Source organism: Oncorhynchus mykiss, chromosome 22 (assembly GCF_013265735.2).
Source record: "Oncorhynchus mykiss isolate Arlee chromosome 22, USDA_OmykA_1.1, whole genome shotgun sequence".
Lineage (NCBI taxonomy): Eukaryota > Metazoa > Chordata > Actinopteri > Salmoniformes > Salmonidae > Oncorhynchus > Oncorhynchus mykiss.
In genome coordinates this window covers 28,230,311-28,245,209 of record NC_048586.1, presented here as the reverse complement: position 1 = coordinate 28,245,209, position 14,899 = coordinate 28,230,311, and the positions used below count along the sequence as shown (strand labels likewise).

The 14,899-nt window shown below is 43.5% G+C and overlaps 1 protein-coding gene across 2 annotated transcripts in view; it reads right to left on the bottom strand.

Moving 5' to 3' along the window:
• Positions 1-8,990, bottom strand: part of LOC110502084 (ephrin type-A receptor 3) — a 160,131-nt gene extending 151,141 nt beyond the window's left edge. Inside the window, exon 1 of one of the 2 annotated variants that reach the window (XM_036959042.1) lies at positions 8,703-8,990. In XM_036959042.1, coding sequence (XP_036814937.1) covers positions 8,703-8,805 — 103 coding nt within the window. In that variant the 5' untranslated portion in view covers positions 8,806-8,990. The remainder of the gene's footprint in view (positions 1-8,702) is intronic. The other variant, XM_036959041.1, reaches the window with a different exon arrangement.
• Positions 8,991-14,899: the final 5,909 nt, after the last annotated feature.

Below are 14,899 nucleotides of genomic sequence, written 5' to 3'. Positions count from 1 at the left end.
GGAGTATAGAGTACAGGGTGGAGTAGAGAGAGAGTTCAGGGTGGAGTATAGAGAGAGTAGAGGGTGGAGTATAGAGAGAGAGAGTACAGGGTGGAGTATAGAGAGAGAGTACAGGGTGGAGTATAGAGAGAGAGTTCAGGGTGGAGTATAGAGAGAGTCCAGGGTGGAGTATAGAGAGAGTTCAGGGTGGAGTATAGAGAGAGAGTACAGGGTGGAGTATAGAAAGAGAGAGTACAGGGTGGAGTATAGAGAGAGAGTACAGGGTGGAGTATAGAGAGAGAGAGTACAGGGTGGAGTATAGAGAGAGAGTACAGGGTGGAGTATAGAGAGAGAGAGTACAGGGTGGAGTATAGAGAGAGAGTACAGGGTGGAGTATAGAGAGAGAGTACAGGGTGGAGTATAGAGAGAGAGTACAGGGTGGAGTATAGAGAGAGAGAGTACAGGGTGGAGTATAGAGAGAGAGAGTACAGGGTGGAGTATAGAGAGAGAGTACCGGGTGGAGTATAGAGAGAGAGAGTACAGGGTGGAGTATAGAGAGAGAGAGTACAGGGTGGAGTATAGAGAGAGAGTACAGGGTGGAGTATAGAGAGAGTACAGGGTGGAGTATAGAGAGAGAGTTCAGGGTGGAGTATAGAGAGAGTCCAGGGTGGAGTATAGAGAGAGTTCAGGGTGGAGTATAGAGAGAGAGTACAGGGTGGAGTATAGAGAGAGAGTACAGGGTAGAGTATAGAGAGAGTACAGGGTGGAGTAGAGAGAGAGTACAGGGTGGAGTATAGAGAGAGAGTACAGGGTGGAGTATAGAGAGAGAGTACAGGGTGGAGTATAGAGAGAGTACAGGGTGGAGTATAGAGAGAGTTCAGGGTGGAGTAGAGAGAGAGTACAGGGTGGAGTATAGAGAGAGAGAGAGTACAGGGTGGAGTATAGAGAGAGTACAGGGTGGAGTATAGAGAGAGAGTTCAGGGTGGAGTATAGAGAGAGAGTACAGGGTGGAGTATAGAGAGAGTACAGGGTGGAGTATAGAGAGAGTACAGGGTGGAGTATAGAGAGAGAGAGTACAGGGTGAAGTAAAGAGAGAGTACAGGGTGGAGTATAGAGAGAGAGTACAGGGTGGAGTATAGAGAGAGAGTACAGGGTGGAGTATAGAGAGAGTTCAGGGTGGAGTATAGAGAGAGAGTTCGGGGTGGAGTATAGAGAGAGAGTTCAGGGTGGAGTATAGAGAGAGTTCAGGGTGGAGTATAGAGAGAGAGTTCAGGGTGGAGTATAGAGAGAGAGTACAGGGTGGAGTATAGAGAGAGAGAGTACAGGGTGGAGTATAGAGAGAGAGTACAGGGTGGAGTATAGAGAGAGAGAGTACAGGGTGGAGTATAGAGAGAGAGTACAGGGTGGAGTATAGAGAGAGAGTACAGGGTGGAGTATAGAGAGAGTTCAGGGTGGAGTATAGAGAGAGAGTACAGGGTGGAGTATAGAGAGAGAGAGTACAGGGTGGAGTATAGAGAGAGAGTACAGGGTGGAGTATAGAGAGAGTACAGGGTGGAGTATAGAGAGAGAGTACAGGGTGGAGTATAGAGAGAGAGTACAGGGTGGAGTATAGATAGGGGAGAGGAAAATAAATACTATTAGGTGATACCCACAAAATTGAGGCTCACCTGAGTTCTAGCCAAGCAGCTGGCGGTCAGGGCACAGGGACGCACGCACACACACACACACACACGCACACACACACGCACACACACACACGCGCACACACACACACACACACACGCACACACACACGCACACACACACACACACACACACATTCAGAAGACAGACTCCTATTAGAGCTAATAAAGCTATCTGCTCCTGTCAGATTATAGCAGTGCAGTATCTAGCTCCATTGGTTCCAATTTACATTTCTCAACGAGCCAGACCCCGTCTCAAATTGAGCTAAGCGTGGGGAATATGAGAGCAGAAAATGAGATGGCTCTATCTGACGCTGCTTCTCCAGCTGCAAGGGCCGGAAATCTCCACCAAAATCCCACGCACTAACACACACACGTGTACATGCACGTGAAGGTCCACATGCACACACTCATTACACAAAGATGCACAAACGAATGCAAGAACACTCACACAAAACGCTCACACACTCTCGCGTCAGTGTGTCTACCCAGTTAGTCAACCTCAGAGTGTCAGAACGCAGGGCTCTTTACGGTAACTAACAGTAAGAAACAGTATTAAGAGCAGTCTGAGTTGGCTACTGCTGGTCTCTGGTCTCTGGTCTCTGGTCTCTGGTCTGGGAACAACCCACATGAAGGCAGCCAGGTGAATCAATATAGGAGAGACAGAGACAGGCAGTAGACCCACAGGCCCAACATGTCCATCTGAATGAGTATTTATTGAAGATTTCAGCTCAGCAGTAAGTTGTACACCGAGCTGTAGGCAGACAGGCTGGGCAGTGGGCACAGTGTCTGCAGAAACACATCAAAATGATATAGGAATCTTCTAGTCTACTCAGGTCAGCACAGAATATGTATAGGCTCTCTGGAATCTGGAACCCACCTGTTGTGACTGCAGGTTGTGTGTGTGTTAGCATCTGCGGTAGTCTGTGACTGCAGGTTGTGTAGGGCTGCAGTAGTCTGTGACTGCAGGTTGTGTAGGGCTGCAGGAGTCTGTCACTGCAGGTTGTGTAGGGCTGCAGGAGTCTGTGACTGCAGGTTGTGTAGGGCTGCAGTAGTCTGTGACTACAGGTTGTGTAGGGCTGCAGGAGTCTGTGACTGCAGGGCTGCAGGAGTCTGCGACTGCAGGTTGTGTAGGGCTGCAGGAGTCTGCGACTGCAGGTTGTGTAGGGCTACAGTAGTCTGTGACTGCAGGTTGTGTAGGGCTGCAGGAGTCTGTGACTGCAGGTTGTGTAGGGCTGCAGTAGTCTGTGACTGCAGGTTGTGTAGGGCTGCAGGAGTCTGTGACTGTAGGTTGTGTAGGGCTGCAGGAGTCTTTGACTGCAGGTTGTGTAGGGCTGCAGGAGTCTGTGACTGCAGGTTGTGTAGGGCTGCAGGAGTCTGTGACTGCAGGTTGTGTAGGGCTGCAGGAGTCTGTGACTGCAGGTTGTGTAGGGCTGCAGTAGTCTGTGACTACAGGTTGTGTAGGGCTGCAGTAGTCTGTGACTGCAGGTTGTGTAGGGCTGCAGTAGTCTGTGACTACAGGTTGTGTAGGGCTGCAGTAGTCTGTGACTACAGGTTGTGTAGGGCTGCAGGAGTCTGTGACTGCAGGTTGTGTAGGGCTGCAGTAGTCTGTGACTGCAGGTTGTGTAGGGCTGCAGTAGTCTGTCTGCAGCCAGGCATGTCTGCAGGTTGTGACTGTGTGTTCAGGGTGAAGTGTTCTCCTCCCATCATGAATTATTCAAACTGAGTGTGGCTGTGTCTGATGCTGCTGCTGGTTCCCCTCTCACAGCTCATACTTGCATGTAAACACTCTCTCTCTCTCTCTCTCTCTCTCTCTAATACTGATTTATTGTGAGATATTAGATAACAGCACTCTTCACACTGCTTCCTACAGGCCTCCCACACAAACACAACTCACACACAAACACACAGAGAGCACTATTTTTAAAGTGGGAACATGTGTAAGCGCCCCCCCCCCCCCCCCCCCTCCACCCCCCCACCCCCAGGTGCCATCGCTCACAAGCCTGTTCCTCCCAGCGGGTTACTGCTCTAGCCTCCCTGGGCAAGGCCTCCTGCCACCCGCTAAAAATACCGACGCCCGGGCAGGGAGGGAAACCATACCAAGCACCACGCATACAGACTCACTACTGTCGCCTACATTCACACACGCACACATACAGAGCCATTCTCTCATTTTATGCTGCGCACTCACTCAAAGACACATTTACACTGAGAAAATACACTGATCCGTTTGGTGCAAGAATCGCTCCGAATCAGCCAATACAATATCTGAATATGACATAACTTCATGCCAAATTATCCCCCCTAAAACGAACAGTCCTAAAAGCGGCCATATCAGGCTACTTTCTCCGTTAGCCTACTCCTGCGGTATATTAAGCGCAATACGGAACACAGTATAGTAGCTCACCAAAGTTTGTCCAGGATTTACACAAGCACTGCTGAATGGCAGAAAATGTATTTGTTTCTGTAAACACGTGTGTAGCAATATAGGCAGTCTGTAATGACTAATAGCATGTGGGCCAATATGCATTTGATCAAAGTCATATTGAAACCATGATCATAATATGGATATGGTGATACAATTCTGGATAGGCCTATACTGAATTGTTTTCTCTGAACAGCATATAATTCAACTCGAATTATGCGTATATTCTATGGTATGGTACATTCCACAAATCGTTTTCTTTATTTTGATGTATTCTATATTTTCTATAAAAACAACCATTAGCCTATGGAAAGTGGGAATAAATCACATCACTAAATGTTGGTATCTCACAGAATAATCTGACCAAGCAGTAGGCCTCCGCCTTAGAACACAATCAACAATCAATCATTCATAGGCTATAGCTTGTAAAATAGTAAAATGTGCTGCTAAAACGTTACCAATATATTTATCTGAAAAAATATATACATTTTTCATGGGGTCAGTTCAAATTGGTTTTAAGTGCAATGAGAAGATCTCACAATGTCCTGAAGAAAAAACAATACCCTCATTCAGGGACAGTAGGCCATAACGAGGAGGGGAAACTAGAGCATGGCTCAACTTTCCCGGTGTTGCAAAAGGCCTCAGTTAATTCAAACGAAACAATCAAATAAATACAAAAATACAGGCCAAAGTAAATAAATAAATGAACATTTGTAGGCCTGATAGGCAAACTTCGGATCCCTAAAATCTTCATTTTGACATGAAAATGCCGGTCATGCGTAATGCGAAGCATGTGCGTGTATGTTGAAATTGTACCTCGTCGAAGTTGTTGAAAACGTTTTTCTTTCACCATAAATAAACACAAGAGGAGCTAGAAGATAGCAATAAGAATAAAACATATATTTAGGCTAATTATAAAGAGTATTGTCATCATCAGAATCATTAGGCCTATAATTAATGATAATGATGAATAACCTGTGTAATTATCGTTATTATAATTACCATGATTAACCTCTACATTCTGAGAACCATTAAAGGTGACATAGAATCTTAGTCTTCATGAAATAGGCTAGTTTTAAACGTCTAAAACTTCCACGTTTTCCTTGCCCTTACTCTTTAACTTATCACAAAACACACACACATGGTCAAGTTGTCCTAAATACGCCTATATCACAGTGTATTATTTTAGAGTATGGGTTTTATATAATGCAGCCCATGCGAGTCGTGGTTCCGCTCGAAGCCCCAAAGTAGGGCGTTACGGTTTGAAGAGTGGTTGGACTGCATTACTACTGTAGTTGATTTACGACTTTCTTTGCTCTGAAATGATAGATTATATGATATCTGGCAACAAAACGCAGTGAATATTTCCAAAAGGACGTTAAAGGATGTCCTAAAAAGAGTAAGCTTAAACCACAACAGAATCTGCATGTGGTCACGCTGACCAACAGACAGAGGAAACTTACATTTTTTATAAATAACACATTTGGGCTAAATAACAACATTCTAACACGTAGGCTACTTGCAGAGTTATCAACCCTAGATGTGCCTGGCCTATAGTCTAGGCCCATAGTTTATTTTCGGTTCACTTTAAAATGATATGGTCAATTTATAAATAAGGTTAATTGTCGTTGTCAACATGTAAACATTTTCTTCACAGATATGTAGCCTATCAAATACATATTTTCCTGAAAATATAGATGCATAGACCTAACCTACATTTTTCGGGCGAGGCAATAGCCTAGGCCTACTAAAATAAGCTAAACTTTTATAGCCATGTCCCCATTTTTAGTTATACACTCTTAAACGCAAATAAACCGATATGATAGTTCCACGTTGTTTCAATGTTGAAATAAACGTAGAGAATTTGGATTTGTGCTAAACATTTGATTTATGAGAGGGACTTTAGTAGCCTGTGAAAGGGAGGGGGTTTCTGACTTGACCGGGCCATGATGACACCGTGCCTCGAGCACAAAAACAGTATTAAACAAGGGAGACAATTCCTCTCTCCTCTCCTCTGCGGAGCATGAGCTTTCTGTTTCTGATAGAAGGGTGTTTAATAGTTCTATTATTACAGATGGAATATGCAAGAGCTTGTGAGGCTTCACGGTGAGAACGGCTCGACACTGACACTCCCTGGCAGACAGACAGGGTGTTGCGGGACAGCCATCATTAGGTGCACACCATAGCAGACGTCATAAATAATAAGTAATAGGTTTATCACCGGGTAGACCTATACCCTGTAATTGTCCTCGGGTTGAGTGGAGGCTACAACAATATTTCCTGAACACAAATTGTACATATCAACTAGGCCTACAAATCGACTAAATTGCATCTACATAGCTTACATTAACCCCAATACGAGACACAGACCGAACTTCATGAACAAGACATCAGTTCATAAACAGCCTAAATAGGCCTAAACAATCATTAGGCGAACATAAAAAAATGGAATGACTAGGCCTATATTTATTTGACTTCAATACTGTAGGCTATGTCGAGGACTGGCCCGAGCTGTGTGAAATCGAGCTGTGTGGGCTCCTGGAAATAGTGAGGTGAATAAAAGTACGAAACAGTAAAAGCAGAAGTCGATAGGCTATTCACGTGCTGTTTCATCGAAAATATCAAAGATGAAATCATCTCAAAATATCTAAAGTTTCTGAAAACAAAAGACACAGATTAATGCCAGAGACCCTTGCATTTAATTAGCCAATATATCAAATCGAAAAACAAAAGTCACTTCATAATCTCCAAGTTTGGTTTATTAACCGGTGATAGACTGACGGCCTGTGAGTTAGACAATAATATAAAGAAGATGGGAAGAGGCGGCAGGCGCGTGCAGTATAGTCTACATGCATGGAGCGAGGACTAACCGCTTTGTAGAAATAATAACTCCTTCCCGGTATAATACATTATAATACATTGACCATGTTAAATTGCTATGATATGGGTTTAAATCTAGGCGAACGTATTACCCAAAGACAGAAATTGTTTTATGGGGCCTAAACTTTGACCACTCACGGTGCATGGCCCATAGGCCTAATCTGACATTTGAGCAGTATTCGTTGTTCATTTTGATGCCATATATTCGCAAGCCATTTTTTTATAGGCCTATTCAAGCGTTGTGCTTCCCTACAAGAAGAGCACACACGTGATGCTGGTCGCCCATGAAAGCTGTATAGGCGTACATGATGTACTGCCACGTTGTTGCAACAAAGAATACGCCGGGGAAATGCAGTCTAGTCGCTCGCATGTTAACGGTTGTTCAATGTCTTCAACTATTCACTTCAATTGCATATAGGCCTATGCCAGTATGTTAACAATTGAAATATGTTACAATTCGTAATTTAACATTTTTTAAATATTATATTACATGTTCTCTACTTTGAATTATTCCCATGTAGTAACAACTCATTTATAGCATGACAATAAATCATTACATTTTACTGAGCTCACCCCTTGATTAGTATTTGGCTCTGTCTGACAATCGACGGTCCATGTAGCCTACATTAATTTCGTAATCAAAGTGCAATTACAGATTAGCCTTGCCCTTTGGAACTATAGGCCAGTCATCTCATCATTTGCGCCTGTGTGTGTGTGTGTGTGTGTGTGTATGTGCACGCGCGCGCATGTGCGAGCGATAATAAACAACCTGTCGAGATTGGCCTATTTAAGAAAAAGTAGTCAATGGGTTAATCAATGGAAATATCGAGTGGATGATTCCTTGCGCTAAGGGATTATTATTATTCTTTAGAGTGTGCGTGTTCCTTCCAACACGGCTCAATAAAGTGGGCTATATTGATATAATCCAATACACCATCCGTGTGAATGAATACTAATGAATATGAATCGGCTGCATTTTCCAAATCACATCTATTTAGGCTAATGTCTGATCAGCTTGGGTAAGAAGCTAAACGGGGGTCCACTGCCTGCCCTGGTCCTTTACTGTGGGATGCCGCGCTTGGATTGCCTGCTTCTACTCCGTATTGTTATGGGACAATAGCCTACATGGGCATTTGTGAGTAATAACACCAAACATCAACATCTACACTTTGTCATCTGCGTTTCAAAATGTAGGCTATTATTCTCACTATTTGGAGAAGAACTATGGCATGCCAAACGATACTTCCAACCTAGATGCACGGGAAGCCCGGTGTTAACTGTCCAAAGCTGATTATCGTGATGCCCCCCAGCTGATTATCGTGATCCCCCCCATCCGATTCCAGTTTCCACCGATTTACCAGCCGGTCAATAACTCTTAATGAGGGTTTAAAACGCCACACCGAGTCCGTGCATCAATCCTTCTATCGCATTGAAGCTTGGGTCAACACACATCACAGTGGGTTAAACTAATTAAACTGTTATTTACAAATGTGCTAAAATACCGCCATGGCAATATTTGGACATTATCGAATGGTCTAACATGACATATCCTGTCCATTGCATCCACAGCATCAGCGCAGTCAGAACCACCTTCCTTCAAATGCATGCCGTCCAGACTGTGAGACGAGCCGCTGCAGCAAGATGTACTATAGCTCTGTCTGTGAGCGAACACTTTTCTTACATGGATCTCACACTCTCTCTTTCTTTATGTCCGGCCCTCTCTCACTTACTCTTACCTTCATTGGACGGGTGGATGATCAGAAGTGCTGAGCGGATAAACGACAAGATGAACAGTAGAATAAAAAGTAGTATTGGTTTCGCGCGCGGGTTGCAATCCATGACGGCAGGCAGTTCAGAGGGCAAGGCAGCGCGAGGTACATAACTCCGTGCAGCATTCGCCACTGAAAGATGTGAGCTCGCTCTCCCGTTCACGCACGAGGCTCCTGTTCGACTCGGCTCCAGGGCTGATGTCAACTTTGACACCGGAGAACGAGGAGGAGTCAGCGCTCTGTCTCTCTCTCTTTCTCTCTCTCATATTCTCTCACACTCTTTCACTCTCCCTCTCTCCCTCTCCGCGCTGAACGAAAAGGAGACAGGCTCTAGCGAGAGGCTTCCGTGTTCCGCAGGGTCCTACATATCTAAATTGGTTGTCAATATAAGTGTTTCCCAACTCATCATCAAGGTCTGGTTATATTAATCCGCTGTGTAGTGCTAGAGCACAATCCGAACTCAGCCTCAGGACAGATGATCAGTAGAAAACACAAGCCTCCCGCATTCCATCTCCAAGCATTAGCCCCAGAAAAACTGGACTGATCCCAATACATTAAAACAGATTGACATGTCTGCATTTAAATGATACAAATAGGAAAAGGGATGATTGCATTCTTTCATTTATGAGTCAACAGTGTTACCCTAGCCTGGTCCTTGTTCTAGCCCAGAACTAACACATCTGATTTCTCAGTCAAAACGTGATTTCCCTGTGTTTTATATACATGCCCACACTATGAGGTTGGAAAAACTGTGGACAAGTAGTATAATCCTCTTTTAGTGTAAGAGCTGTTTGAAAATTAATGCCTAAAATTTCAGCCTGTTTTGGTGGGATGGAGTTTTGGCATGGCTACATCACCAGGCTGTAAATTAGTTAATAGAAACATAAGAAAGAGAGTTCTAAACCTCTCTGCCAAAAACAGCTAGTTTTCCGTTTTCCCTTCCAGACCGCTCCCAGACAGCCCTAGCAAAATTCTTGCTTGAGAAATTGCTCTTTGCCAAGAAGCCATTTTTGTTTCTTTTTGATAATTTTAATTGAAAACAATCACAGTAAGGTACTTCATTGTTACCCAGAAATGATTTGATATTGAGAAAAAATGTCTGCATTGGCCCTTTAAGCCTTAGTTGATCAGTTGACAAAGCAATGGGCAAGAACAGCAATGCACCCCTTTGGGTCTAGCCCCTCATGCACCCCTTTGGGTCTAGCCCCTCATGCACCCCTTTGGGTCTAGCCCCTCATGCACCCCTTTGGGTCTAGCCCCTCATGCACCCCTTTGGGTCTAGCCCCTCATGCACCCCTTTGGGTCTAGCCCCTCATGCACCCCTTTGGGTCTAGCCCCTCATGCACCCCTTTGGGTCTAGCCCCTCATGCACACCTTTGGGTCTAGCCCCTCATGCACACCTTTGGGTCTAGACCCTCATGCACCCCTTTGGGTCTAGCCCCTCATGCACCCCTTTGGGTCTAGCCCCTCATGCACCCCTTTGGGTCTAGCCCCTCATGCACCCCTTTGGGTCTAGCCCCTCATGCATCCCTTTGGGTCTAGCCCCTCATGCACCCCTTTGGGTCTAGCCCCTCATGCACCCCTTTGGGTCTAGCCCCTCATGCACACCTTTGGGTCTAGCCCCTCATGCACACCTTTGGGTCCCCAGGAGGAGCAGGATTGGGAAACCATGAGTTAGAGGGTGGCCTTGTTGCCGTGACGTGGTGCAGCATGTCCTGTCCTGCTGAGGCCCCTGAAACACTCTGCTTCACAATGCCCTGCCCCTTCCTCTGCCTGCAGTGACGTCTCACACACACATCCTGAGAAACCAGCCCAGGACAGCTGCAGGGTGGAGAGAGGGGGAGAGAAGAGTGAGCGAGATACAGAATCACTGCTTCAGAATCAGTATTTGTCAATGCAATATATTATTATTATATTATAGTACGTTATGTATGTGTTCATCCAAACCAATTTATCTTAATTGATTTTAGCTTAGTAATTAATGGTTCAATAGCACAACAATGTGGAGCAATTTCCCCTCCTGTGAGTATTTCATTTATAACTCTCAAGATGTCTATAAATTCAGTGGTTGGCTCTGGGCAGGGTGTGTGACACAAGGATTTATTGCAGGTTTAAGACATGTCCCCTCTCATCATAAATTACGATCTACATACATCTCTAACTCAAACGTTACACACACTAGGAGATGCATAATGGAAGGAAATGGATATCTCTGAATTTCAGGGAACATTAGAATATGTTTTTATGTACAGGGTTTATGTACATTTACTATTGGAGTTCACTATGGACTATTCTACCCATGTCACTTGTAAATCAGTAAAATAAATCAAAGTTTATTGGTCGTGAACACAGATTTGCAGATGTTATCGCAGGTGTAGAGAAATGCTAGCTCCAACAGTGCAGTAATACTTAGCAATAAAAAAAAATATTAAACAAACAATAGACATATAATCTAGAGTAATAACGAAATGAAGAAATATCAGAACGAGCAAATAACCTTGAATAATTTTTGAATGTATTTTGTTTTATTATATTGTATCTCTTACTTGAAATGATATTCTGATGTTTTAAATGTTCTTTAAATAACGTGTTATTAAATCTGACTTGTCATAATAGGTTACTGACAGCAATTTATGTCGCGCCAAAAATATAATCCCGCTAATGTTGATTTAACAAAGTCAATTGCATTGTAATCTAATTGCACAAACAGGGAAGGAACATAAACTTTATTCTGTTCGAAGTTTGGGGGGGTAATATTGAATGCTGTAATATAGTTTAAGTGTCAGACATGTCATGGCTATGTTTCCTAAGTGAACTGTAATACAAGGGATGTGACTGATCTTCCTGCCCACTCACTCTTTTTGTTTTAGTAAATACAACTGTGTGAAAATTATATACTGAACAAAAATATAAACACAACATGCAACAATTTCAAGGATTTTACTGAGTTACAGTTCATAGTAGGATATCAGTCAATTGAAATAAATACATGAGGCCCTAATCTCTGGATTTCACATGGCTGGGAATACAGATATGCATCTGTTGGTCACCGATACCTTAACAAAATGGGTATCACAATGGGCCTCAGGAGCTCGTCATGGTATCTCTGTGCATTCAAATTGTCATCTATAAAATGCACATGTGTTCTTTGTCTGTAGCTTATTCCTGTCAATACCATAACCGCACCGCCACTATGGTGCACTATGGGACACTCACGCTTATGGTATAGAAATGAACATTAAATTCTCTGGCAACAGCTCAGGTGGACATAACTGCAGTCAGCATGCCTATTGCACACTCAAAACTTGTGATATATGTGGCATTGTGTTGTGTGACAAAACTGAGAATTTTAGAATGGCCTTTTATTGTCCCCAGCACAAGGTGTGTAATGATCATGCTGTTTAATCAGCTTCTTGATATGCCACAACTTTCAGGTGGATGGATTATCTTGGCAACGGAGAAATGCTCACTAACAGGGATGTAAACAGATTTGTGCACAACATTTCAGAGAAATAAGCTTTTTGTGCGTATGGAACATTTCTGGGATCTTTTATTTCAGCTCGTGAAACATGGGACCAACACTTTACATGTTGCTTTTATATTTTTGTTCAGGGAAATGAATCTGTTTTCTATTGTAGTTGGACTAGCCAGAGAACGAGATTACAGTAAACTAAAACACTTTTATTTTCAATGAGCATCAGTCCATTTGTGAACCCCCTCGAACGGAACAGGGCGGCAGCTATGGTGGTATATTGATTCACAGAAGAGAATGTAAGCGCTGATGTGACCTGACATGCTGCACTGCAGCTCCTAACGAACAAAACAGACGTGGCTAGCGTGGCCACCCTGTAGAGCACAGTAATAGTACTCTTGGTCATTATTACAGGGACTTTGTATTTTAAAGATGGTACTCTATAAGATGTGAGGTGACGATATTCAAGAAGTAGAACATTAGATGTTATTCATACCGGTCAGCACGGGCTCACTTTCACCACTAGTTGTAATAGGAGCACAGAGTTGGACGGTATCAGTTATAAACAGTATTAGTGGTATTAGGAGTAGCCAGAAGGAGAGGCTGGGCCGGTTGCTGTCGGAATTAGTCTATGTCTCGGACTGGGCTTTCAGAAGGGGATTCTCTGTGACGGGATTGGTCCGGAGCCCAGATAAACCACAGGGACATTCCCACACCATTCTTACTCTCTACACCCAGCCTTGCTGATATATCCTGTCAGATTCCTGATCTGATCTCAGGGAGCGAGAGAAACAGAGAGAGACTGGGAGAAGAGAGAGAGAGGCAGAGAGGAAGAGGAAGAGATAGAGAGAGAGATAGAGAGGAGAGGAAGAGAGAGAGCCAGGGAGAGAGGAAGAGAGAGAGTAGAAGATGAGAGAGAGGTAGAGGAAGAGAGAGAGACAGGGAGAGAGGAAGAGAGAGAGTAGAATATGAGAGAGAGGTAGAGGAAGAGAGAGAGAGGGAGAGGAAGAGAGAGAGAGGGAGTAGAAGAAAGAGGGAGAGGAAGAGGATGAGAGAGAGACAGGGCGGGACCGTCAAACGAGGACTCCAACGTAACAATCTGCTGAGGAAGTAAGCATGTCTGCCTGCTGATTTGAGGAGCAGAACTCACACATTCATGCGCACGCACGCACGCACGCACGCACAGCAGCTATATGGCTAAACAAGGAGGCCAACTATCAGAGCTGGCAATTAAAAGGAGGGAAACAACATTTGGTCGTCTTGATGGTGTTGAGGTTTCATCTCGAGGAGCTTTTCTTTCTCAGCTCCATGTGTGTTGCTTTTTATAGCGTGTGAAAGTAGCATGGGAGAACTTTAGATGATAGGAGTGGAGTGGAATGACGAGACTTGTGAACCTGTCTGTGTATACCTGATTCAACGTAATATTGACCATTATGTTATACATGGGTGTTGTACTTTTTTTTTTTAAGAAACAGAAAATGAGTGAGATCGGGTTGGTTTTAATGAAATCTGTACGGATTTAAGACCTGGTTGCACAATACTATATTAATATCAGTGGATAGAATTTGAAGTAAAGATGGCACAGACATTTCTGGCACATATAACTGTAGAAATTGGTATACAGTACAATGCATTTAAAATAAGTGAGGATAGTGTATGCTAGAATGTAACAGTCTGTGACACCCCTACCTTGTCACAACACAACTGATTGGCTTAAACGCATTAAGAAGGAAAGAAATTCCACAAATGAACTTTTAACAAGGCACACCTGTTAATTGAAATGCATTCCAGCTGACTACCTAATGAAACTGGTTGAGAGAATGCCAAGAGTGTGCAAAGCTGTTATCAAGGCAAAGGGTGGCTACTTTGAATAATCTCAAATATAAAATATATTTTGAGTTATTTATAACACTTATTTGGTTACTACATGATTCCACATGTGTTATTTCATAGTTTTGATGTTTTCACTATTATTCAACAATGTAGAAAATAGTAAGAATAAAGAAAAACCCTGGAATGAGTAGGTGTTTCCACACTTTTGACTGGTACTATATACTGTATATATACTGTATAGACTTATACATTTTTATATATTTCTCTGCCTCTCTTTCTTTCTCTCTCCTCCACTGTCCCTTTCTGGCACGAGTGGCAGTATTGTCTTGGACCCATATCAATCCCCATCTGCTATAGGATGAGCCTAACACACAAACATGGATACACAAGTCCGGGATGGCTTGTCAGCATCACCAGCGAACAGGACCGCGGAGGGAGATAAGAAAGCTGTAAGAAAATCTAGAACGTTTGAACACGTTTTCATCTTATCCTCGGCAGGCCTACGTTATATCCTAGTGGGATATGTTTTCCGGGAGGCTTTTGTAATGTACTATCTTTGCCTTTACTATTCCTATCTCAGTCTGCTAGTAGCACCTTTCATATCAAATGCACTCGGCTACCGGCCGCTCTGCATACGGAGACATTTAACTGAAATTTTCAAGAGAAAAGCGTCGTAAACATACAGGCCTCGCCCCCATCTAATGGTGTGTGTGTGTGTGTGTTTAAAAGACTCCTGTGTGCACCTACAGATATGTGTACATGCGTGTTTGTTTGTGTGTGTGTGTTTGTGCACGTGTTGGTGTACTCCACATACCTTCTGTAATAACATCTAATTGGCAGTGGTTCTGTGAAATTACTT